This window comes from Vanessa cardui, chromosome 28 (genome assembly GCF_905220365.1).
Source record: "Vanessa cardui chromosome 28, ilVanCard2.1, whole genome shotgun sequence".
NCBI classification, from domain to species: Eukaryota; Metazoa; Arthropoda; class Insecta; order Lepidoptera; family Nymphalidae; genus Vanessa; species Vanessa cardui.
This window is the reverse complement of record NC_061150.1, coordinates 1,532,898-1,560,005: the sequence shown is the minus strand read 5'-3', so window position 1 is coordinate 1,560,005 and position 27,108 is coordinate 1,532,898. Positions and strand designations below refer to the sequence as shown.

The following is a 27,108-nucleotide window of genomic DNA, read 5'->3' as shown; positions in this document are numbered from 1 at the left end:
AATGAGGCGTGGAGAATTATTTTCTAGGTAGATATTGGTAAAATAAACAAAAAAGTGGCAAGACAAAGGGTGTAGCAGGTGCTGCCACAGAAACGCCAACTTATACTTGACAGTCTGTAGTGAGGCAGCCATGTTGGATCGACGGTTACATTCAAGATTTTCCACGCACACGTCTGAGACGAATAGCTAATTTTCGACATTATCTTTATTATTTTGTGGTATATGTAGTGATTTATATGTGTTCTGTACCTAATATAGAGAAAAAAAAATTATCAAAATCGGTCCAACCAGTAAAAAGTTATGAGGTAACAAACATAAAAAAAAAAAATACAGACGAATTGATAACCTCCTCCTTTTTGAAGTCGGTTGATAAAACGAAATTGATGACTAATGTGAATTTATCTATGTTATTGATTTGTTTTATTAAAAACTTACAAAATTTGTGAATGAAAGTTTAAATTTACGCCCAAATATAATCCTGCCTATAATATTGTACCCACTTACATTAATTTTTTAATACTGTTTTGTTTCTGAGTTCAAATTGCAAGTGTACACATTTAAATAAAACTAATTATAACGGATGAATCGCGTATATTAATTATTTTTAAGCATCCCGACGCTTCGAGCACTTTGCAGTGTTCGTGGTCACGGGCAGACTAAGATGACATGTGTCTATTTGAAGAACAAAGGAAATATTATTAACAACTACCGCCAACGATTTCTTAATTAATATCTTGAGTAACGTTCCGGTTGCACGCAGAAGGCACTAACTGTATCTTTAGGTCTTGCAGTCTGTTGGATTTGGGATTTTAAATTTTTAATAAGTGGATCCCAGGTGTTTTCAAAGTATCCAACCATCTTCTCTATTGAAGTTCGGATGTTTTTGAATTTCAATAGCCTCGCGTATCATTCTAGGAATGAATCTGTGTTCTCTAGCGAGGATCTGTGGTTTATCAAATCGGATAAAATGGTTAGGTTTATCCAGAGCATTTTTCGATGCAGTCTTGTATGGGTAAGCATGTAAACAATGGCTGGACATCAAAACTAACCATTGTCTCGTTGTTGGTTAATTTAAGGTCTTTGATTTCACCAACAAACTGGTAAGAAACTGGTAAGAATTGTCAAGAGGAAGCTACAGACACACAACATGCCTATTGAATATGCAGAGCTGTTACATCACTGCCTCACATCAGGTTATTTATTGTGGAATGATGAATTCTATGTACAAGTTGACGGGATTTCCTTTGTTCTTCAAATAGACAAATGTCATCTTAGTCTGCCCGTGACCACAAACACTGCAAAGTGCTCGAAACGTCGGGATGTTTAAAAATAATTAATATACGCGATTCATCCGTTATAATTAGTTTTATTTAAATGTGTAATAATCGCGAAAATTTAAGACAACATTAAGTGTACACATATATCCACTGCTCATATATACTGATGCCATTAAATTTAATGATTCCACCCATTTCCCTTGTGCCTTTCGGACACTTGCTCATTTTTCTTCAAACCGTAACACAACTATATAAAGTTTTGAAGCTTGGTGATAAAATACAATATGTTAATTATAAATGTTTTAAATATTTGCCAAGATAAAACCACTTTACACCTTGGGAAATTTAGGGGACAATAAGTTGAATAAAATACAATAAAACTATATACATTATTTATTTAACGGGTAAAACATCTCCCCAGTTGCTTGATCTCGCACATCTATATGTTGTTTGATCGTATTTTCCTTTTGAAAATATTATTTCCTTCAACTCTCCTTGTGACGTACACAATCTGCATACAGTGTGACCTGACCGGACAATAGGAGCTCTGACAATTCTAGGCCACTGTGCATCATCGCCTGGTCGAGGACCTTTCCTTAGTATTACATATGAAAATAAGTCAGCTACAACTTCAGACTTTGAGACATAAGGCAATGACTCATACTTCATCAGAAAATTACAAGGGGTTTTTTGTTCCAAGTACCTCGGGCAGACATTGTCGTTAGGGCAAGGAGCAAATGCATAGCCTTGATTCTTTGTTGAATTTAAAACAAATTCTCTCGCTTCATTGACTACTCTGAATCCTGCATTAGTGCCTTGCTCGACAATTATCAAGAAGTTTTCTGTTTTGTTCCACAATTTCTGTATAGTTTCCAAGCGACTTTTCATGTTCGGCAATTCGAATAATGAGAACGCTGATAGAACGATATCGTATTTTAAATCTGCGGATGCTGGTAAAAATTGTCTTTGAAAGTAAGCTTTGAATGGCATCTCTACATTGTCTCGTCCCTGGCACAGTATGAGACGAGACAGATCATTCATGTGAGTCGAAGTGTCTACTGTGAAATATTCAAATATATCTCCCTTCCAAAATGTATTTACCGCCCACGTCCCTGTGCCGATACCAGATCCGAAGTCGAAGAAGCTTCTAGGCTTGAAATCTGGCACTCGTCTCTTTATCTCGTCCAATATACGTACTAGGATCGCATACTCGGGAGCAGCTCTCGTCATTAAATACTGTAGACAAGTTGGTTTATCATATGATATACTGCCCCATCTATACACGTTTTTCTTTAAAACATTAAAGACTGTTGTGTTTATTTTCCTATTTTGTACTTCGATTTCTTCTTGTGTTAATTCTTTGTCAATTTTTGAAAATACTTTGTTTGAAACACTACTGTGTATTTTAGCTGCTTTTGCTCGTATTTCGTCTTCCTCTGGCGGCAGCAAGCGAGAATGTAGGTAATTGTTTAACTTAAGACTATCTTCGTGATAAGTTTTCGCTTCTGAATCATGTAGAATAAGTTTTATTGCCTTTTGAATGTCGGGAGGTATTACGCCAACTTTATATTGTGATCGCCCTGGATGATTTCGAGGTTTGTATTGTTTTGTTTCGAAGTTTTCTCGTAGACTTGCGTCGATTTCGACTCTAGTTGAGTAGTTTGTATATATCGCAGATAAATGTGAGAACTTAATTTTCCTAAACATTTTGTTTATATTTAACTTATAACCTAAAAGTATCGAAATCAAAACATTTAGTCTGACACTTTTTTTTAATTTACGTATTTGTGCAAGGAACTAATGCGTACAGCCAAATGTTAAATATATTTAATATAATATTACATATTTTAACTTCTCTCGTATTTTACATTCAATCAGAAATGTATATATTTACGTTCTTCTTGGTATATTTTGAATAAAATGTTTTCATTTTAAGCAATAATTAAACGCAATAAAATGTTATTGTTCAAACGATTTCGACAAAATTGTGTAAAAATATAATAAGTTGTCAATACGAGATATTATACACAAATACTATTGCTAGTATTTATTTTTAAAATAATTTGCTATATTTTTGAAAATATTAAACATAATAAATAGTAGGGAAAAACAGCCTACAAAAACGATGAAATGCGTGAAAAATGTTCTTTCTTTTTAAATTGAATGGAGCAGAAATAAAATTAAATAACTTCAGTAGCAAAAATAATGAAAATATGTCTATTTATAAATCTGAGAATAAATAAAGTGGGGTAGCACAAAAAAAATAGAAATCTTTTATTATTTATATTTATAATTTAAATAAAATACATTCTACATTTAAATCACTAATTCAATACCAAACAAATATTTCTTAATATATAATATAAATAATAATATTAGTTGGTATTAATTTTTTAATCTACTCATTTCATCCTTGTGTCTTGTGATACATATTTTGAAATCATTTACTTCTGTTTGACATTTTCTCCAATCCTTTGTAGTATTTATGCACTCCTGCAAAAAGGAAAAACATTATTGCTTCTCTTGTACCAGATAAAAATATTCTTTCACAAAAACTGTAATAATAGTCAAAGTCACAAATATTCTATCAAAATAGATACATAATTATGTTAAATCTTGATTAATATTATAAATGCAAAAGGGTAATTGTGAATTTTAGAGCTAAACCACAGAATATTTTTAAATAAATTTCGTATGAAGGAAGGATATGAGTTACTTTTTTTATACCTTAAGTCTAACACCACTTAAGACTCGGGTGGAAACTCTTACAAAATTAATCAGCAAAAACACCCAATGGGATCTCACTTTATTTTCTTTAAATTAATTTTTCAACAATACTTTATATTAAATGCTTTATTAGATAGATTTTCATACAAGATATTTTTGTAAATATTTTGATAAAAATATTAATATAATTAATAACATAAGTTTTGCTTTTGTATAAACATTGAAGCAAAGTTTAACCTAAAATTATTACTACCTATATTTGTAAGCTCACTGACTCACACTTACGAACATTTAAGCGTTTTATCGTTTCATAATCGTAATAAAACACAGTGCATAAATATCTTAAACTCAAGAATGACTGTTATTAAATGAACAAACCTGAACTTTATAATGTAAATCTAAGCAGCCAGCCTTTTTTAACATCGACTCCACAGGATCATCATCGCCGTCTACTTTCTCTCGAGGTTTTACAGTCATTTCTATTTTATAATTGCATAGAGAGTTTTAATTTATTTAAATACAGGACTCTAAATAACATAACCTTTGCATTTATTTCAGTCAAATTATTAAGAAGTAAGTCATTGTCAACTGTCAAAAAACATATGTGGAGTTCTATTGTCTATCACCTTTAGAGTTTAATCTATGATGTCTATACATACCATTTTAATCCATTCTAATTATCAAATCATTCCTCCGAATTCTATAATCTTTAAATTGTAATATATAAACCTTAATAGTCAATTTCTTTAGGGATCCTTTCAATGATATCCTAATAAATTTACTTTAACATTTTAATTTACTAGAACATCATTGGATCCTTCGAAAATCATTGTAATTTTTTGGAACAGTTCTTTGTTAAAAAAAAATTCTTATATTTAATAATGTAAAATTGTAATTTATATGTATTCCCTAGAATTTGGAAGAATCATTAAATCTCTTAGTGATAAACATGACTGGTTTATTTAGTTCTCGTTGAATTTTGTTTCATACATTTTAATTTTTAGTTTATTAACCTGAGGATATTCGACGTACCGTTACGTGATAACTAACGTTAAATCGTTTTTTTACGAATTATTATTACCGTTCCTTCGAATATTTTAACAAATATTTTGAATCATATTAAGAGGCCTTCCCTATTTGGTTTACAAAGACATCTATAGAATTGCACCAATTTTATTTCTTGTTTAAGCTTTGGGGATTAGGCCAAGGTCCTACTTAATAAGGAAAATCAATTTAATATTTTCTCAATATACTGGCATCATAAATTATATCTGATTCATAATAATAAAACATGTTTATAAAAATTATAGATTTAATTTAAATATATTAAAAACAACTATAATAACATCTAAGCTAGAATTTTGCTTTTGTTTCTGAGAGCAGTGTATGCAACGATGATTGATAAAGCAGTTGCAAGTACTTCAGAGTTCACCCAGGGACCAGAGTAGCCTGAAAATAAAACAGTTAACTTATAATATAAAATAATAAATTTATATTCTATTCTAAAATGCTTTAGAATAACATCATTATGCAATAATGTTAGGTAAACAGCTCTTAGTAAAACATAAATTACTAAATTTAATTTACTGAAGAGTTGTGTTGAAATCATAAAGCTAATTTCATAATTGAATCTAAAACCAAAAACTGAAAGCGAAGCTTCACAAAATTGCTACTAATGTCTGATAAAAGTGGTATTAAAACTAAAAAGTTTGGCCAGTTTTTGTCAATATGTGTTAAATATAGCTATATAGCTATTCCTATTATATATTATGTTAAATAGACAAAACTGAAATATCATAGCATACAAACACACTACTAAATGAAAAATCTTCATTTTCTATATTATCATTATACTAACTTAAAGACTGACAAGATTTCTTTTTATCACAATCTTGTATTAATACTAATAAGAATTATTTGTAAATATATTGATCTATATCAATATATAAACAAGTGCCTAAACAGGCTTGCAAAAAGGGTTACAAATTATAATGTTTACACAAATTTTATGGTAGAAAGGTTTTAGATAAGGCTGTTTAGGCATGTACAACTCACTCATATAATCTATCAGCAATACTTAGTATTCATATGTTCTGATTTAAAGGTAAGTAAGCCAATGTAATTACAAAAGGGCATAACATCTAAGTTCCAAATGTTCATGGGAGATTGGCAATGTAGGGATTGCACCAATTTACTATAAATTCAACTATTTATCCATTCACCAGTGTATATAAGAAGAATATACTCACTTCCAGGATGTTGCAATTGAATGGCCAGTAGAGGGGCAACATTAACAGCTGGGTCACTGCGGCGGGCTCTGCGTAGGGATGCCCAGCCCTCTTCATCGAAGACGAGGACTTCGTGGACACCGGAACGTGCCTTTGCTGGTTCCTCAGTCCATGAGACCTTAAAAGTAGAACAATCATAATATCACATCATCATAGCTGTCTTCTTAATGGAATTGAGTAATCTGTTTGGTTGTGTATTTGTCAATGATTAACAGTTTTAATAAATGAAACCAACAAATAAAATAGATTTTTAGGATGTGAAACTATATAATGACCTCTAATGTTTAATAAGTTCTTTGTTTAAAAGTAAATAGAGCAATCAAATTGAAATATTCTTTTAAGAAGTCTCTTTAAAATCGAGTTATTTACGAAGCTCACCTGGTATCTATTTTCGGCAATACGCGCCGCTGTCAATGGTTTTCCTTCGACCTCAGCGTACAGTGCGTAGTTTTCAGGCAGGGGGTTATCACATTTCAACGTAAATTCTGTAATATATGCTATGTGCGTGACGATGGTGGCATCCAAACTCGTGAACGATTGAGCTTCAACTTGAGGATTCTGGCAGCTCTCTGCCAATGCACCGCTGATAGCAATAGCGAAAACTGTTAATAAATATTTTGTGACCATTTTGCAGTCTTTAACTCGAGGTTTATCTTAACACTAAGTGTTTTTGTGAGAAATGTTTCCGCTAGTACCCGTCCACGTATCGTGTCGTATGCAATTGGAAATGAAAGTGATGGGAACGTTCAGAAGTTTCTAAAGAGTGAAAGGAATCGCAATAATTAGAAAAAAATTGCTTAAAACATTTTTAGGTTTTATTTAACTACTACATTATAGTATTACGTCATTATTACGATTAATAGTTATTTTTCTGATTATTTATTAATATAATTTGATATTTAAATATTTTTTATTGTAATACGTTTTGTAACGTACTACATGTTCGGAACGCACTCTTTAACATCACCGATGACGTGTGGCCGGCATGCCAAATTGGTATTGGAACAGAAATGCGTTCAGTAATACCATTTATAATGAATAATAAATAATTTTAAACAGCAGAAACATAAACAAAACGAAATATGTAGTATAATAAATATATTTAGAAGTTTCAAATCAATAATATATAAAATTTACAATTATTCACCACATTTTTTTTCATTAATTTTAATAATAAACAATAAAGGGATTGTGAGCAGACATAAATATTTTATGTCTGCAAAATTATCTCAAATTTATAAAATAATGAAAATGAAATTTGAAACTAGAACTCAGTGTTTTAGTTTCAAAAATTTGAAATTGCTTAAGTATGAATTGGTTGAAGCTTAAAAGCAATTTCATTATGTTTGTGATAGCAACAAAATAAAGCAAATAACATATATGTAATATACAATAATTACAATATTAATAACTGATACGTTAATCTAGTCTGTTAATTTGGTGTTAAGTATCAATTGGACGAGATGAATATTTTGAAGAAAAACGCTATACAAAATGTTTATCTTGAAGGTCTGAAGTGAAGGCGCTGTCTAAGAACAGCCTAAAACTCGTAAATCCATTTTGTGACGGTTTTTCAATAAACTCAATTATTTTTAAATACCTAAGAGATATAAACTATGTCGGTATAACTTAAATTCCATATAACTGGGTATAAATTAAACTCATTATTGTAAGTTTAAAAAAGGACTTCATGTTGATTTTATTAATAAATATATTGTGCCGTAATATATTTCTCATGCCTTTGACTTGTGGCAAGAAAAAACAACAGTTTTGTATGTGCGAGTGGATTCAACGCTAATTGCGTTTGAGAGCAAATTAGTATTTATCAATCAATTATGTATTAAGTATAAGAGTCACGTAGCTATAAACAATTTTTCCTGTTAACTTTAAATTGTAATTATATAATCATTTAGAAATTGAACAATATCACAAATACTACTATAGCAAGAAGGGTCATTTATATATATCAGAAACAAAAAAGGACCTAAAACAGTTCATAGGGGAACGCCCATTTTTTATGTATCTTTACTTTTTATTCCATTGGAGTTTTTAGTTCTTTGATATAAATACGAGCAATGATATCGATATTTCACAGTTTTTTCTGGAACATTAAAATATTTAATTGATATCTATATAAGCGTTTCATGTGATACATTATCAAATGCTTCAAAAAGTTCAGAGGATACCGTTAAAATGGGTTTAAAGATCTTTATTTCCCAGAAAGATTTACAAGAAAATCACTCACATGAGAAACAAATAAACAAAAAAAAACGTTAACATTTTGACGTATGTTAGGTAACGCTGTAGTCGCACCCGTAGAATTAAATCGGATTTAATCATTATATTTTAAATACGAAAGTTTATTCCATTTTCACGTCTGAATACTTCTTGTCAGGAATGTAAAGGTTTAGGATAAAGGATAGGATGACTAACACTTTAACATATTCTAATCGAAGAGTTAATAATATATGATGTATTGCACGTAATTCAATAATAGCTCTGTCATATTGTACTTAATAGATTTTGATTAAGATATCTTTATAATTGAACTTTATTTTGCTTAATTCCTAAAATCCAATACGAACCAAAACGGTTTTTTCCCCTTCGTCCTCTAGAGATCTAGATTGGTAGATGGTATATTTAAAAAAAATACAAGAATAACTCATGTCAAATGTAATTTCAGTAGTTCGGGATGGCCAAAATAATATTATCGTTTTATAATGATGCTCCAATCTCTCTATCTTTTGCTACAAGCCTCGCTCTCGGCCAATTGTTTTCTAATGACAGCTCTATCATATTTAAAATAAGAAATAGTGTTACATGCCAGTATTAAATGCTACGCCATATAAAATAATATTAATTACAGTTTTACAAATTATTGATCAATTAATTACTATAATAATTGTTTATAATAAAGTAAATTCAATAGCCCCTGCTATATTCATAATATGCAATAATAATGTGATATAAATTATGATATAGAATCAAATGTCATAACACCGTATTGAAGGCTAACGTTACTATTGTAACACAATCTGGTTACTCTAAGAGGCACACTTTGAGCAATAAATCCAGGTGACGTCACAGACTGAAAATATATGTAAGTTTATGAGGCAATCGAGGGTATATATATTCTTACATAGGAGATTCTTTCCTTCCTTTATAATAAGCAGCCATTGATTTATCATTTTTACGGTGAGGTCGATATTGGTGCGACTTGTAATTTTCAAAAGCGTCATTTGTGTTTTATTTGGATTTTTGGGGGGGTGTAGTACCTACACCACTACTCCCCCCACGCGAAATCATTAGTTTTTTTTTTTCAATTTTTAAATTTCGATACTAAAATCATCAAAATTCGTACTGTTAGTTAAATTTTGGAAGGGGAGAGATATAAAATTCCAATTATTGGTATACAATGTGATTTCTGGCACGCTCGCTTCGCTCGCTCGGCTTGCGCAGCGTTTGGTCATAAAATCTAACCTAACCTAACCTATCCTTAGCTACTATAACTATCTACTATTTTTGTTGCCGGAGTGGCTTCGCCACTCCTGTGCCCCTCACAGCTGTTAATTTTGGGTGAAAAATAGAAACAACAATAGGTATATTTTAGAAATTTATAAGAACCATTTATCTGTATATATACTTGACTAAATTTAATAATGCGATAAATGGATCTTTTTTATATTTTATGTTATATTGTATTCTATAATCATGTTCGTAAAATCTTCTGGGTGATTATTATTTTCTTTACAAAAGAATCGCTTCACTACAAAATTAAATTAAACTTTTACACGTTATTTTTACTATAAATTAATATAGTATTTGTTAAAATATAATACAGAAAAAAGCTAATATACATAAAAATAATGATTTAAGGTTAATTATAATGTAAAATATCGATCCGTTACACGTAACTTTAAACGCACATTAAAAAAAAACTATGGGTTTCCGCGGGTTGGGAGTGGTAAATTTCGAGAGAGGGGAACAACCCCTTTAAGAAACAACCGCTACTATCATCAAATTCGGGATGCGAATCTCTAATGCCGACCCTGCATGTGTCTAATTTCATTGAAATTCTGCCACATGTCTGTTCCACCAACACGCATTGGAACAGCGTGGTGGAATATGTTCCAAACCCTCTACTTAATGGAAGAGGAGGAGGCCTTATCCCAGCAGTAAGAAATTTACAGGTTGTTACTTTACTTTTTAGGATAAATTCGATGGTATCACTACCTTTGGTTCGTTAGTAAATTTTTTAAAGAAATTTATATTCTTATTTTGTCTTAATCTATTAAATAGGCTATTTGACAACGCGAAAAATAAAGCGTCAATTATTGTAATCAGCATATATTATGAGTTTAAAAATGGTTATTTACTAACGAAAGTTGAAAATAATGGTTAATCTTTTCAAAAATCCCTTGGAAAAAAATGCATTTTTTAAACGTTTGTCACGTGACACAAAACGCTCATGATTGGCCGGATCTTAAAAACCAGTCAAATAAGCTGCATTAAAATGATGGATTGTTCATTGAGGGCAGTGTTGCGCCAGTAAAATTCCGCAGACATTTTTAACTTTGCCGTTTCGTAAATTCATATATACCAATGTCTTTTTCACAAACGATTTTGTAAAAAAGACATTGGTAGAAAAAGCATATTATTCGAAACAAGATTTTATAGATTATAAAAAAGCGTTGAGTTAATTAATACCTGTTGACTTCCACGCAGGATATATTAATTTAAATAATTGTATTAACTAACATGACTTTTTATTTTGTAAATGTTGAAAAAGAGTAACTACCGAGTTGCTTGCCGGTTCTTCTCGGTAGAATATACTCACCGAACCGGTGGTAGCCTCACTTAATTGTAAAATGACGATTCAAAAGTGCTTGTAAAAGCCTACTTGAATAAAGTTTATTTTGATTTGATTTATCAATTTCTACAGCACAATAACTGTTTATGTTATTACAGGATAAGAAAATAGGGATGAAATAAAACCACTTGATTAATGTTATCCGTAAAGGCATATAATTATTTATTTATACAACGTGTCCAGTGCCCGTGGACGAGTGAGTTCATATTGTTTTTTTTTTTCCTAATGTCAAATTGACATCTCGATTTTACCGCGTTTACGTCCATTTTGTTTTTCAAAAGTCACAGGTCGTTTAGAAACAAAAAACTAACGTCACTTTAAGGCGATTCGATTTGAGTTTTCTTTTTTTTTTTTTAATTCCATCACAGACCAAGGTTTTATACATTCTGTTTGTAAACAGCAGGCTTAGACAAAGAACATTCGATGAAAATCGATACGATTTGCAAATTCTCTTAATATATATATATATATCATTGACAGACACACGAACATATATAAATAAAAACAATATCGAAATCCATTTATTGTATTAAATATTATAATATAAAGTGATAAAAAAAAAAAACAATTTTTATACAATATTAAACACAAACCGATCACTGGCTGTTTGAATTTGTACAATTGAAACGCTCCATTGATTCAAAATTACGATAGCGGCTAAAACCCGAATATAATATATAAAACGAATATTATATTTACATCGCGAGAGTTACAACTGTACAAACGTCAAACGTTCAATCGCTCATTGGTTGAGCGCGCGATGACGTCACTCGCGCACGCGTTTGTCTAAGCCCGCGGAGGTAAAATGAAACGAAATGGTGAATGTTATCCGTAAAGGCCTATATTTATTTATTTATACGACATGTCCAAGTGTCAGTGGTTGCCGGGGGGGGTTTTGGCGGGCGAGGCGGGAGGGGGGTTGCTCCACTCGACGCCCTCGCCCTCGTACTGTGTGTTCTCGAGCCTCGTGATGAGTCGCTCGTCCTCGTCTCCGAACTCGCCGCCCATCAGCGACGGCTCACCGACCACCATCACGTCCTGGTGGAAAGAAAGTTAAAACGAGTTACAGACAACAACAACAACAACAACAACAACAACAGCCTGTAAATTCCCACTGCTGGGCTAAAGGCCTCTTCTCCCTTTGAGGAGGAGCTTTGGAACATATTCCACCACGCTGTTCCAATGCGGGTTGGTGGAATACACATGTGGCAGAATTTTTACAGACAAAATATATGTTTATTCAAAAACTCTCCGAGCTATTTTGGTTTGTTGCTTTATCAGGTTATATTAAGTTTGCACTGGTCCGGTATAGATACTCTATCTAGTAAGAATATAATAATTAATCAAATACATGGTGGTAGGGCTTTGTGCAGGTCAGTATGTGTAGGTACCACCCATTCATCAGTTATTCTACCGCTAAACAACAGTACGCAGTATTGTTGTGTTCCGGTTTGAAGGGTGAGCGAGCCAGTGTAACTACAGGCACAAGGGACATAGCATCTTAGTTCCCAAGGTTGGTGGCACATTGGCGATGTAAGGAATAGTTAATATTTCTTACAGCGACATTGTCTATGGGTGATGGTGACCACTTACCATCAGGTGGCTCATATGCTCCGCCCTTAATACAATTGAATTAAATATACTAGTTATTCTACATGGATATCAACGACTACTGACTCCACACTTTGATCATCTTTTTAAATCAATACATTACATGTTTAGTGTGAGATGCTTTGAATACTGTTTAAATTAATTTGTAAGCCTGCAGATCATAACAACTAAAGTACTTAGGAAGTGTGTGTGTGTGTGTGCGTGTGTGTCTCTGTGTGCGTGTGTGTCTCTGTGTGTGTGTCTGTGTGTGCGTGTGCGCACCTGCGAGGCGAGGCTGAAGTTGGGTCCGGGGGATCGTTTCTTGGCGGGCGCGGGGGGCGCGGCGTTGGCGCCGGCGCTGCCCTTGCGCTTGCGTCGCTTGCTCGCCGGCCGCTGAGACTCTGGGGGGGGGGGCGCACGTTATATACACATCCGGTCACAATTATAACCATAACTTTACCAATATAGTTCTATATTAAACTTAAATATAACACCTGAGGGTTGAAAACAGATAGTCACTTGTTAGGTTAGCTAGTCCATTACAAAATTTCCTCCAAATCTGTTCAGACGCTTATACATGACTGATTATAAAACATACAAACATACACAATTTTATAACAATTCTTCAAAAAATATTTTAGAGAGAGATTGCACCACACTAGTCCTAAATATATACTACTACTATATTATATAATTCACTGGTCCTAAATAGTGTAACGAGAGTAACATTAGCCTTCAATACGGTGTTATGACATTTGATTCTATATCATAATTTATATCACATTACTATTGCATATTATAAATATAGGGGCTATTGAATTTACTTTATTATATACAATTATTATTGTAATTAATTGATCAATAATTTGCAAAACTGTAATTAATATTATTTTATATGGCATAGCATTTAATACTGGTATGTAACACTATCTCTTATTTTAAATATGACTGAGCTGTCATTAGAAAACAATTGGATGATAGCGAGCATTGTAACAAAAGATAGAGTGATTGGAGCATCATTGTAAAACGATAATATTATATTAGCCATCCCGAACTACTGAAATGACAATAAGTATTTTTGTTAACTATAATGTATATTAATTTACTGTAATCTCAAAAAACCTCACCAAATTAAACTTAAAAATTTCACAAAAACAAACCAAATCATGAACCATATCTAACAAATTTTAAAATTCCAACGACCGAATCAATAAAACATTTCTTGTAACAATATCAAACAGCGTTCGACAACCGTCTGGCGCAGTGGTCGTCGTACCTGCCCTCCGATTCAGCGGTTTACAATTCACATCCGGTTCGCGGTGTGTGTTTGTATGATCCATACACATATCGTTCGGTGTGTGTCTGTACTGCCCTAGTGTTTGTTTCTTCCGTGTCTCTGCAACACGTAAAGGCGACGGTCCCGGTATATAATAACACTGTAGTTACGTTTCGATGGCGGGACAATAAACTTCAAAAATTTCGACTTTGAATTTGAATATTTAAATATATAATCTGTGGTATTTATTATGGATTCATGATATTCTATACAACGATTAAATGCCACTTGATGGTAAGTGGTCACCATCAACCATAGATAATCTAAACTAATATTATAGATGTGAAAGTAACTCTGTCAGTCTGACGCTCTTTGACGACCAAACCGCTGAACCGATTTTGATGAAATTTCGTATGAAGCAAACTTTTTCAAACGGTTATATTTTTAATAATAATTTGAACTTAAACTACAACTACCAAATTGGTAGTACAGTAATGTATTTCAATGGCAGAACTACTGATGAAAATTGCTAATAACTCAGTCATATTGTGCACTGTAAACCATTCTTGATTAATATCTCTTTATTCATAATACTACACTATTCCATTAAACTACTTATATCCACATTAATTTCACTTCCAAAGTTCACAAATTGACTTCGGCGTCATTCGTTCTTTCACGAATCCACAGTGAATGTCACAGATTATTCAATTCTTCATCCGATGATATTATCAACGTCAATTTAAGACCTCCTTCAATTAAATATTGTTGGAATAAACAAGCAACATCAGCGTCAAGTCGTACAACTTCCCTTTTAAAAAAAAGGGCAGGAGATTTGCAGTTGACACATTGAGAATTGCAATTATAATTATTACGGTGTAATGTGATTATTGATGGTTATTTGTGTTGTAGACTAAATGATTTTCTATTGTGGTAGATTGATTGTTATTTTAAATTAAAGATAATTGTTTTAGAGGTTAACCTACTTCCTACTTCTGGTTCTAAAAATAGTGTATTGAGAACAGATCCACAACGCAATACATACGTGTATGTTCCATACAAACACAATTAAACAAGTATCCGCTTTTTGTAACTCAGATGTAGCATCGGCAATATTCGTAAAACCGATCACATCCGAATTGAGTACGCTATCCCAAATTATCAATATTTATTTCTCATGCGAATATGATCTTTACACAAACGTAATAACTTGTAATATTATATGACCGAATATATTCGTCAATTTGACGCGTCGATTTACATGCACTTGTTTTTTCTGACGCGTGAATCTATAGCGACGAATAGCGTCGAGTGGCGATAGGGAGCTGTTTCTATTGTGAATCGTCAGTTTGGTTTTATTGAATTTGCCGATGCTGAATCTGAGTCGTGTCGCAGCGGTATGTGGTACCCACCGGGCGGCGCGACCATCCTCTGCCACTTCTGGAAGAGCGTGGTCTTGAGGCAGTCCCGGGGGGAGAGCGCGTACGCCTTGTGTCGGGACATGAGCTCCTGCATCGGTTCCAGAATAACGCATAACTGTGGACACATAAAACATACTCATTAGTTTCATTATATTCTTTACTGGATATTAGAATTGGTCCAGGTTTTAGAACATTTTAAGATTTAATCATTGGGATTGTGGATTCAAACCAGACAACTACTGAAATTTCCTATTCAGCTGCAAAAACAAACATAGTTTGTAAATCTGTATATGTGGGGATGGACTTGACACCTTGGCTGTTCCAGCTCTGTGCCTATGTATGGTGTATAAGATTGCCGTACAGCCTTGACCCTCAGAATCCTTTAGTAAAGGGAATATTTTGTGGGCATATTTATATATTTGACTATTTAAACATTGACACATGAAATCACTAAGTTGTCACAAGTTGTCACAAGTCGCCTAAACAATCACACCTCTTAAAATGAATTCTCACAACGTTCTGTAACCCACTAAATTTAGTCCCTCTAAACTTAGGAAAAGCCGTGTCTCAAGTGAGGGATAAAAACCTGCCACGTGCTTATCAAACAAAAACAATCTCTTAACATTTACGGACTCCGTGATCGAGTGGCGAGTACACCGGTTTTCATGGGTACGGCACTCCGAGGTCCCGGGTTCAATCGAGTCGATGTAGATTACCATTAGTTTTCTATGTCGTCTTGGGTCTGGGTGTTTGTGGTATCAGAGTAATGTATATGATGTTGTCTCATATTTATATTTAATTTAGCGACAAGAGGAGAGAGAGAGGGTAGGTCTGGGCCTACTGCAACTATACTGGCTGGATGTTCAGAGATGTTTAGTGGTAGACAGACATTTTAACTTTGCCGTCTCGTAAATTCAAATCGTTTATAAAAAATACATTGGTGAAAAAGGCGTATTATTCGATACAAGATTTTGTAGATGATAAAAAAGCGTGCAATTAATGCCTGTTGACTTCCAGGCAGGATATATTAATTTAATTATTATTATAAATGTATTTTTTTAAATGTTGAAAAAGAGTAACTACTGAGTTTCTTGCCGGTTCTTCTCGGTAGAATCTATTTTCCGAACCGGTGGTAGCCTCACTTAATTGTTAAATGACGATTCAAAAGTGCTTGTAAAAGCCCACTTGAATAAAGTATACTTTGATTTTGATTTTTGAGATGCTTAGCGGTTCTTCTCAGGTCTGTGGTATTATATTCCGAACCGGTGGTAGATTATCGACGATCGATAAGAAAGTGTAAACACTTCTATTGACTTTGACTTTGACTTGGCGCTCACCCTGAGGTAGTTGAGGGTCGAGTTGGTGATCCCCTGGCGCGTGATGTTCTTGGCGAGCTGGTCGAGCGCGGCGTGGTCGGGCGGGTGCACGGCCTGGCGCGGGATGAGCTCCCGGTGCGCGCGCACGGCCAGGTGCCACGACTTGATGCGCATCAGGTCGTCGAACGTGAACTCCAGGATCAGGCGACCCTCCGTGCACACCTGCGTAAGGAGACCACGCTACATATATATGAATAACAAAATAAACAAATATGAGACAACATCACATACATTACTCTGATCCCAATGTAAGTAGCTAAAGCACAATCAGAAGTAACGACGGTACCACAAACACCCAGACCCAAGACAAGATAGAAAACTAATGGTAATCTACATCGACTCGGCCAGGAATCGAACCCGGGACCTCGGAGTGGCGTACCCATGAAAACCGGTGTACACACCACTCGACCATAGAGGTCGTCAAATATATGGGCATATGCCCATTTTCACGGTTAAAATAAATATGCTAACAATATTGTTAGCATATTTATTTTAACCGTGATAATGAGCAACAGGTCGTCGAACGTGAACTCCAGAATCAGACGCCCCTCCGTAAACACCTGCGATCGGAGACCACGGCCACCTGATGGTAAGTGCTCACCATCACCCATAGACAATGACGCTGTAAAGAATACTAACTATCCCTTACATCGTCAATGTGCCACCAACCTTGGGAACTAAGATGTTATGTCCCTTGTGCCTGATCGGCAAACCGCAACACAACAATACTGAGTACTGTTGTTTAGCAGTAGGATATCTGATGAGTGGGTGGTACCTACCCAGACGGGCTTGCACAAAGCCCTACCACCAAGAAATATCTATGATCTTGATACTTTGGTCGAGATTCATACAGTAACTATAGTCTGTTCGCGTTAAGAATGCAGTAAGTTGTCATTGTTTCACCAATCAAATCTTTTTAAAAGAAGGGTAAAGGTGTATGTATATTTGTGTTAAAATTCCAACAAATTAAATTTTGTTTCAAAGACTAAGTGTAATGAATTTAAAAAGTACACACATTAACGTAAAAAATCGAAATTAACTCATTAATATTTTAATCACTATTACTTACACTATTACTGTCGTCGTTAGTGTTTATAATAAAATAATTTTCTGCAGTGAGTTCCATAATATTATCTAAATCCCACATGGCAATTTCTTCTTGTAAGACGTGGTGGCAGCATTTCTCGCACTATTATTTTTACAAAGTGGTGTGGTATTCATTTTTTTAATATCAGTTAATAATAATAATAATTTAATTTAAATTATAATAATATCGGTTAATAATTAATTAAATCCACAACCATCACGTTCGAACGTATGTCTTTACCTGTTCAATGTGAATTTGACTTTGTAATTTGAAAAGATTTGATTGGTCAAAGGTGCCGGTGAACAATGACAACTCACTGCATTCTTAACGCGAACAGACTATAGTTTTAGTTCATATTTATAAATATATTTAAGCATGTAATGTTATTAATTCTTATGTTAATAAAGAAAGCCTAGTGTATTTGATACTTTAATGGTCATCAATGGCATGAGAGGTCAGTCGATGGTAACTGGTAAGTGACATAGATGAAAGAATTGTTGTATTTTTTAATTTTCACAGTAAATATTGAAAAAGGATTCTATTTTACATACTGCTACTATCCCTTAGAAAAACCATCATTTCTTAAATACATGTTATAATAGTAATAATTATAAATAATAATAAATACTATACGACATAGCATTCTGTTTTCAACGGGCATCATATAAATATATTTGTCACTTTCCTACGATATATGCTTCTAGGCCATCTAGGTGGTATTTTTTCAATTGACCATCAGTAAGAAAGTGTAATACTTCTATTTTGAATAAAGCAATTTGAGTTTGACTTCATTAGACCTAGCTCATTGAACCTCATTTAACATGTTTAATAATAATAATCTATGATTAAAAATGTAATCGTTTTAATCCCAATCAAAAACATATATATAGTAAGACACAAATTAGATGTAGCATCGGAAAATGCAATGGAATGAAAATAAAACCGATTACTGCCGATTCACACAACCAATAGAAATAGCTCCCTATCGCGCCATTCGACGCTATTCGTCGCTATAGATTCGCGCGTCAGACAAAGCAAGTGCATGTAAATCGACGCGTCAAATTGACGAATATATTAGGTCATATGATATTACAAGTTATTATGTAACGTGCGCGCACCTCCATACATATTCACGGACTCGACAAGAGTGACGAAATAGTCACCGTGACAAAAGTTAACAGTGCGCGCTAGTTCTTAAACTCTTTGACGCTTCAACATATATTTTTAATGTTATTAAGTGTTCAATTAGCCGACTTCAAAAAAAAAGAAGGTTCTCAGTTTGATTGTTTGTATGTATGTATGTATGAATGTATTTATGTATGTAAGTATGTTTTTCCGCGTTTATCTCGCGTTAGGGTAAAGCTGTTTTAAAGTTGTTAAAAGCTTTTTTAAAGCGGATGCGGTTTTCCGAAAAGTATTTGTTACATTCAGGAGAAGGTTTTAGTGCATTAACCGACTCAAAAGGTTCTGTGTTTGACCTGTAAGTATGTATGTTTGTCCACGATTATGTTAATAAAAAAATTGTTAAGTATTAGTTCTAAATAAATGAAATAATTTAATAACAAATTAATTACTAATTGTTTTAATGAATTAATTTTAAATGTAAAGTACCAGGCGCTCATAAACGAACAGGAGCTTACTTTAGTGAACATAGGTTTCCCGTGATGCGTGACCATGGTGCAGTGGTCGCAGTCGAGCGTGATGCTCGTATTGTGGAAGGACTCCTTTGGCTGTCTCATCGTGTAGTACAGCTCTGAGACTCCGCCCTCGTATATACTGCGGAAGTACCGCGGTATCAGCGTCCTTCCTATTGCTGGAACGATGACAATACATTTCGTTATTAACGATATCAATTATTATTATTATAAATAAGAAATTCAATATTGAAATAAAACTAGTTATAACGGATTAGAATCGCCTATATTAATAATGAGGTCACGGGTAGACCACGTAGTAGGTAGTAGGTCAGTCTACCCGTGACCACGAACGCTATAAAGTGCTCGAAACGTCGGGATGCCAAAAATAATTAATATACGCGATTCAAATCCGTTATAACTAGTTTTATTTCAACGTGTAATAATCGCGAAAATTTAAGACAACATTAAGAATTTCAATATATTAACGCAAGCAAAATGACTTCGAAATAAACAAATAAAGCCATACTTAATACTTCTGTGTATTATGAAGCTGCAAAGTATTACGGTTTTTCTTAGTACTACATAGTCTACATATAGTATATACATATATATATTTAGTTATTCATTTACTTACTATATATATTATTTACCTAATTATTATTTCTTAATCAGAGCATTAAATATATAATCGTCAAAATATAAATATTTTTATAAACAATTCATAAATATTATATACCAGGCATTCATAAATCATAGGAGTTTACTCTTTTGACACCATGTAGTAAGTCACCTAATTGATGTTTCAAATCAAAAATAATTTTTACCCAATTTGTAAATATCTTTACTGCGTCGAATGATCACAAACCTACCAATAATTAAATTTAATTAAAAACAGTAGGGGAGGGGGTCCCCCTTCTATTTTCAATCGCAATTCTCCTGTATCCAGAGCAGACAAAAAGAATAATCCCCCAGTTTGACACAATAATTTCAAGATTCAAATTCAAAACTCAGACTCTCAATCACTGTAGAGTACTATTCTATATTAATATCGATCAATATAAGAGTACTACTAAGTATCTTGCCGGTTTTTTTGGGTAGAATCTGCTCTTAAAACCGGTGGTATCTTTAGATTTAATTCAGAAATATATCAAAGTTCTCCCAAAGAAATATTTAGATTTGGTTTGTTATGATTTCCTAGTCAGTCAATTTTTTATGCTATAGGTAGGATGCTTAAGCATATGAGCCACCTGATAGTAAGTGGTCATCACCGCCCACAGACATTGGGGCTGCAAGAAATATTAACCATTCCTTACATCGTCAACGCGCCACCAACCTTGGGAACTAAGATTGTGCCTGTGCAAGCTCACTCACCCTTCCAACCGTAACATACCATACCAAACATGCCAAGTACTGTTGTTTGGCGGTAGAATAACTGATGAGTGGGTGGTACCTACCCAGACGGGCTTGCACGAAGCCCTACCACCAAGGAACAGAAGTCGATACTCACTGTATCTTTTGGGTCCATCTTCTAAACAGAATGTGAGAGTGAGCGTCGCGTCGTCCTCGAAGAACTCCGTTGCGAACGCGTCCCACCAGAGGTTATCTGAATCCTGGAACCATCGACAGAAACATACATTACAATCTATAAAAATACTACTAAAACCAGTCTAGCTATCCGCCCCGGCTTCGCAAGCAGCAATGATATGACATCATATTACAAGCATCTAAAATTATCAGTGTTACTTTACTATATTGTCCATGTATTATATACAAAAACCATCCTCTCGAAACACTCTATCTATCTATTTAAAAAAACCGTACCAAAATTCGTTGGTCAGTTTTAAGGATTTAAGCATAGGTATATAGGGATATAGAGACAGAGAATGGGACCTTGTTTTATACTATGTAGTGATTTAGAACCTAAACCTTTATTATGCTTTTTAAAATATTTAAAGATATTTAAAAAATATTTAAAATATATGAGACAACATTACATACAATACTCTGATCTCAATGTAAGTAGCTGAAGCACTTGTGTTGTGGAAAATCAGAAGTAACGATACCACAAACACCCAGACCCAAGACAACATAGAAAACTAATGATAATCTACATCGACTTGGCCGGGAATCGAGCCCGAGACCTCGGAGTGGCGTACCCATTAAAAACGGTGTACACACCACTCGACCACGGAGATCGTCCGTACTACATTGTCCACGTATTATATACAAAAACCTTTTTTTCGAATCACTCTATCTATAAAAAAACCGCATCAAAATCCGTTGCGTAGTTTTAAAGGCATACATAGGGACATAGGGACAGAGAAAGCGACTTTGTTTTATACTATGTAGTGATTTGGTTTAACACGACTTTTGCGATAGTTTAACCGTTTACGTCAACAACAAACAACAAAAGCCTTTAAATTCCACTGCTAGGCTAAGGCCTCTTCTCCTATTGAGAAGAAGTATGAAAAATATTCCACCACACTGTACCAATACCAATGCGGGTTGGTGGAACACATATATGGCAGAATTTCTATGAAATTAGACACATACTGATTTCCTCACGATGTTTTCCTTCACCGCCGAGCACGAGATGAATTATAAAGTGGTGCCTGCCTGGGTTTGAACCCGCAATCATCGGTTCAGATGCACGCGTTCTAACCACTGGGCCATCAGGCGGTGCCCCATTTATTAAAAAAAAGGCCAAGGGGTTAGAACGGACAAACACAATCCGGAGTAAACTGCTCAAAACGCAAGCACTATGACCTTTTAACCGACTTCTAGAAAAAAGGAGGTTATCAATTCGACCTGTACGTAGTATGACTACCATTGTTAGACTTAAGTTATATTTGATTATGACGATACAATTAAGCATCAAAGCACGTGTGCTCAATGTCGTAAGTGTATGTTTGTATGTATGTACGTATGTTTGTCCACGAATTACTCGAAAACTAAGTCGTATTGATATGATCTCTTTTAATCTAAATTAAGCAGACTTCAACTCAGTGAAGTTACATTAAAATCGGTCTAGTAGTTTCAAAGATTTTTCTTAATATTCAGTTCACTAGTTTCTAATTTAGACGTTTACAATTCATCTCATGTCCAGTAGCAAAGAAGAAACATCGTAAGGAAACCTGCATGTTTGGTCAAATAAAAATTTCTCCAACACTCAGACATTTAAAAGCGATTACATCTTACGTCTAATAAAAAATGCCATCACTTTACAGTTCTTACGTCTCGCGTTACGGCCTTGCTGACGTCATCGTCATCCTTGAAACGATGACGTCACAACAACTATTCCACAATGACGTAAAGGAAAAGTATTGGAAATAATAAGCGTTTAAGCAAACGTGTTAAGTTTCATCAAACTATATAAATTAACTCCAATTCTTCATTAGTGGTAATCTTCAGTACTCAGTATGGTATACACTAATGTATATTTAAATATTGAGTTTCTTGCCGGTTCTTCTCGGTAGAATCTACTTTCCGAACCGATGACTTCACTTAATTGTAAAATGACGATTCAAAACTGCTCGTAAAAGCCCACTTGAATAAAGTTTATTTTGATTTTGATTGGAAAAGGCTATACGTTAATTTATTTGAGTAATCAAGCAACTATTTCTAATATAAATGGTTACAATTTTTTTTTATTTGAATAGCTCGCCTGCCTTTTATGGTCATCTGGTGATAAGCGATCACTACCCCTTGTGATTGACGCTGTAAAAATTATTAACCGTTGCTTACATCGACTAAGGATCAAGAACTTAAAATACCTCTTGTGTCTGTTGCAACACGAATTTATTACGCAAGTGTCCGATATAAAGAAACAGCCTGTAAATTTCCCATTGCTAGGTAATGTGCCTCCTCCCCCATAAAGTAGAGGGCTTTGAACATATTCCACCACGCTGTTCCAATGAGGGCTGGTTGAATGTACACGTGGCAGAATTTCAATGAAATTAGACACATGCAGGTTTCCTCGCGATGTTTTCCCTACAAGATGAATTATAAGCACAAATTAAGCACATATATATAGTGGTGCTTGCCTGGGTTTGAACCCGAAATCATCGGTTAAGATGCACGTGTTCTAACCACTGGGACTAAGAGAGCATCTCTGCTCTCTTAGTTTAGTAGAGAGAGTCATAAAAAATATAAAAATAAGAATCTCACCTCTGTTCTCTGTTGTAACCGTTTGTTGAGTTCATATACTCTGTAGTCGGGCTGCCCGAAGTAGGGTGCGTGCCTCCTGGAATTAAGAAAAAAAAAACAATTTAAAAAAATACATCAATAATCATTTCCGTTATATAATTTACTGGAGACCCGATCTGGTTTCGCTCGGGTGCAATTTTGACACTAAATATAATACAAAAAAAAACATTGTTATTAACTATTATATTGTCCATGTTTTTTATACAAAAACCTCTCGAATCATTATCTATAAAAAAAACCGCATCAAAATTGCGCGTTGCGTAATTTCAAAGATCTAAGCATACGTAGGGACAGACAGCGGTGAGCGACTTTATTTTATATTGTGTAATGATTTTACAAATGTACATATAAAAAATCTTGGTGTGTCTTTACTATCGTATTGTATCGTACTGTTTCTTTCAGAATTCATCATAATCTTAATTTCAGTATAACTGGTCAATAATCTAACTGTATTCGAATCTAGTAAGATCTCATTGGCCGTAAAGCTGTCTTTTATTGTTATTTTGTTTTTTTTTTTTATGGTACAGGTTGACGGACGAGCATATTGGCCACCTGATGGTAAGTGGTCACCATTACCCATAGACAATGACGCTGAAAAAATATGAAGTATTCCTTAAATCGTCAATGTGCCACCAACCTTGGGAATTAAGATATTATGTCCCTTGTGCCTGTAGTTACACTGGCTCACTCACCCTTCAAACCGGAACACAACAATACCGAGTACTGTTGTTTGGCGGTAGAATAACTGAGTGGGTGGTACCTACCCAGACGGGCTTGCACAAAGCCCTACCAACAAGGATATATTAACGATAGTTTCATAGACAATATTTAGCCATACTAACAAATAATTTACCATATTGTATACGATCACCACCATAGACCTACCATCTCTTACGTTATGTGCCCGAGGTTTTCTTAATATATATATGAACTAGAGACCCGCCCAGCTTCGCATTGGTACTTGTTATACATATATCGTTATATGATGACTAAATAAAATAAAATCATTATTAATTGTAGCCGATGTGTTATCCTGACGAATAATCTATATTACTGTAAAATTTCATCAAAATCCGATCAGCGTCTTTTTCGTATCAATAGTAACAAACATACAAACATCCATCCTCACAAACTTGCGCATTCATAATGTTAGTAGGATTTTCTAATAAATATAATAAACATTGGACAACATCACATACATTACTCTGATCCCAATGTAAGTAGCTAAATCACTTGTGTCTTGGAAAATTACGACGTAACGACGGTACCACAAACACCCAGACCCAAGACAACATAGAAAACTAATAAAACTTCTACATCGACTCGGCCGGGAATCGAACCTGGGACCTCAGAGTGGCGTACCCGTAAAAATAATAATTTGTATTCAACAGTATGGATATTGAAAATTTCCTGATTTGAAGCCCAGTCCACGAGTCCTGAGCATTGAGAGAGTCCTTTCAATTCATGACTTACATGAAACCGAAACAGTTAATAATGTTTGTGAACGATTCCAGCAACGAATGTCATCAGGGCGTTTTCAAATTACTAAGTATAATTCAGTCAAACTGTAAATAACACAACCCAAGCAAGATCAGTCATGGATCTATAATCTTCATCTGAATATACCGATCCTGTATCGCAACTGAGAATAAAAGAGGTACGTAAAACAAATATCATATAATCTATAAAAGAAAAATTTTTACACGTTTGGATCACAACGCTCAAAAGTTTGAGAAACGGTTGTCTAATGTATTCACTTATGACTTGAGAAAATTAGCCTATTTTTTGCTAGTATCAGCAGACTGACAGATATCTCCATGCACACCAATCGAGATTTAAGCCATATATAAATACAATTAAGAGATAATTGTATTTATATACCAACTAGTTGTAGCTCGCGGCTTCACTCGCGTATTAGATTATGAGGTTTGGTTGTCACGTGTTAGGCCAAAAAAGTATCCTTAAGTCCTTCCGTGGAGTTCAAATTTGCTTCACACCAAATTTCATCAAATTCAGTTCAGCAGTTTCGTCGTGAAAGAACGACAGACAGACATTTACTTTCACATTTATAATATTAGTATATGGATTGTCATAGCGATCGTTTATGAAGGCGCGCCCCTCCACGTAATATTACTATCGGCGTGTAGTAGTGAGAGTTCATGCTTATAAAGTGTCTTAGTGTGCGTGAACCGATTAAGAGTAAGTAAAGTAAAGCCTGTAAATTTCCCACTGCTAGGCTAAGGCCTCCTCTCCCATTAAGGAGAGGGTTAGGAACATATTCTACCACGCTGTTCCAATGCGGGTTGGTGAGGTCCCTCTATACTCAGTGAGCCAATGAGTATCAGGTAATATTACCCACTTGTTACGTAAATGTGAAGATAAAGAGTACAGACAGTAAAACAAATACAATTTAGATTGTAATAGTGAAGGCTCAGCTTCGATGACAGTACATGTATATATGATTCAATTCATTCATTCAGCTCCACTTAATTGTTAAATGACGATTCAAAAGTACTTGTAAAAGCCCACTTGAATAAAGTATACTTTGATTTTGATTTTCTACATACCGGGAAATATAATCAATTTACCATTTTCAAAATTTAAAACGATTATTAAGACTAAATTAACAAATAAATCGTATTATTCATTAAAAGAGTACTTTTTGGAAAGAAACCCCTGGAGTTAGGCTCGGGTTCCATGATAGGACACTAATTACTGTAAATAACAGCATTTTAAATCTGTTTATATGAAAAGAGCAACTATGCGAGTTTCTTGCCGTTTCTTCTCGCTAGAAGCTGCTTTCCGAAACGGTGGTAGTATTTAATTATTGACGATTCATGTATAATAATGATTATTATTATTCCTAATATAATGAGACATTTGTTTCTATTTGTAAGGGTGCTTCTCAAATACGATACTTTCACTGATAACAGCTACCAAACTCAAGGATACTACTGAGAATTGATTGAGGGAAGTACCAGATTAGACACTGGGTTTGAAGGATCAAAAAAATATAGCCTCAGTACACAGTCTGGAAACTAGCACAGTAGTGAGTTTTTTTTTTTTATATAAGCTTAAAACATTTTCTCGATATTAATTCACTAGCAAATTTCTCTGGACGTAATATATTAATTAATAAAGAATATATTAAAACTATAATTTATACCCTATAGCACTCAGGAATAAAGTAGCTTTCTATCAGTAACAATACAAAAAAAAATTAAAACGATCATTCGTTATAGAGATACCTCGGTACACGCAACCAAACAACTTTTACCTATTTATAATATAAGTATAGCTAACTCTTATTAAACTTTTATACAATAACGTAATCAAATCACAGTCTAAATTAT

General features: G+C 34.0%; 4 protein-coding genes across 12 annotated transcripts in view; all 4 read right to left on the bottom strand.

The window, feature by feature from the left end:
• Positions 1 to 1,654: 1,654 nt before the first annotated feature.
• On the bottom strand, positions 1,655 to 3,049 carry LOC124541711 (methyltransferase-like protein 17, mitochondrial). Its single transcript, XM_047119647.1, has one exon. It carries the CDS (start codon positions 2,982 to 2,984, stop codon positions 1,671 to 1,673), a length of 1,314 nt encoding a protein of 437 aa, XP_046975603.1. The 5' UTR covers positions 2,985 to 3,049; the 3' UTR covers positions 1,655 to 1,670.
• Positions 3,050 to 3,527: 478 nt separating this feature from the next.
• LOC124541609 (cytochrome c oxidase assembly factor 4 homolog, mitochondrial) lies at positions 3,528 to 4,610 on the bottom strand. The gene is made up of 2 exons (XM_047119530.1): positions 4,383 to 4,610; positions 3,528 to 3,770 (listed from the first exon to the last, which is right to left on the bottom strand). The coding sequence occupies exons 1-2, from the start codon at positions 4,479 to 4,481 to the stop codon at positions 3,663 to 3,665; spliced, it is 207 nt and encodes a 68-aa protein (XP_046975486.1). The 5' UTR covers positions 4,482 to 4,610; the 3' UTR covers positions 3,528 to 3,662.
• A 692-nt stretch (positions 4,611 to 5,302) lies between these two features.
• LOC124541529 (translocon-associated protein subunit delta) lies at positions 5,303 to 7,027 on the bottom strand. Its single transcript, XM_047119445.1, has 3 exons — positions 6,671 to 7,027; positions 6,254 to 6,410; positions 5,303 to 5,453 (listed from the first exon to the last, which is right to left on the bottom strand). Exons 1-3 carry the CDS (start codon positions 6,917 to 6,919, stop codon positions 5,353 to 5,355), a joined length of 507 nt encoding a protein of 168 aa, XP_046975401.1. The 5' UTR covers positions 6,920 to 7,027; the 3' UTR covers positions 5,303 to 5,352.
• Positions 7,028 to 11,294: 4,267 nt separating this feature from the next.
• Positions 11,295 to 27,108, bottom strand: part of LOC124541416 (LIM domain-binding protein 2) — a 70,301-nt gene continuing 54,487 nt past the window's right edge. For all 9 annotated transcript variants that reach the window (XM_047119274.1, XM_047119282.1, XM_047119280.1 and 6 more), the window contains exons 3-9: positions 23,717 to 23,792; positions 21,057 to 21,159; positions 19,553 to 19,725; positions 16,787 to 16,987; positions 15,441 to 15,564; positions 13,035 to 13,153; positions 11,295 to 12,200 (exon numbers count right to left, since the gene is read on the bottom strand). In XM_047119274.1, coding sequence (XP_046975230.1) covers positions 12,036 to 12,200; positions 13,035 to 13,153; positions 15,441 to 15,564; positions 16,787 to 16,987; positions 19,553 to 19,725; positions 21,057 to 21,159; positions 23,717 to 23,792 — 961 coding nt within the window. In that variant the 3' untranslated portion in view covers positions 11,295 to 12,035. The remainder of the gene's footprint in view (positions 12,201 to 13,034; positions 13,154 to 15,440; positions 15,565 to 16,786; positions 16,988 to 19,552; positions 19,726 to 21,056; positions 21,160 to 23,716; positions 23,793 to 27,108) is intronic.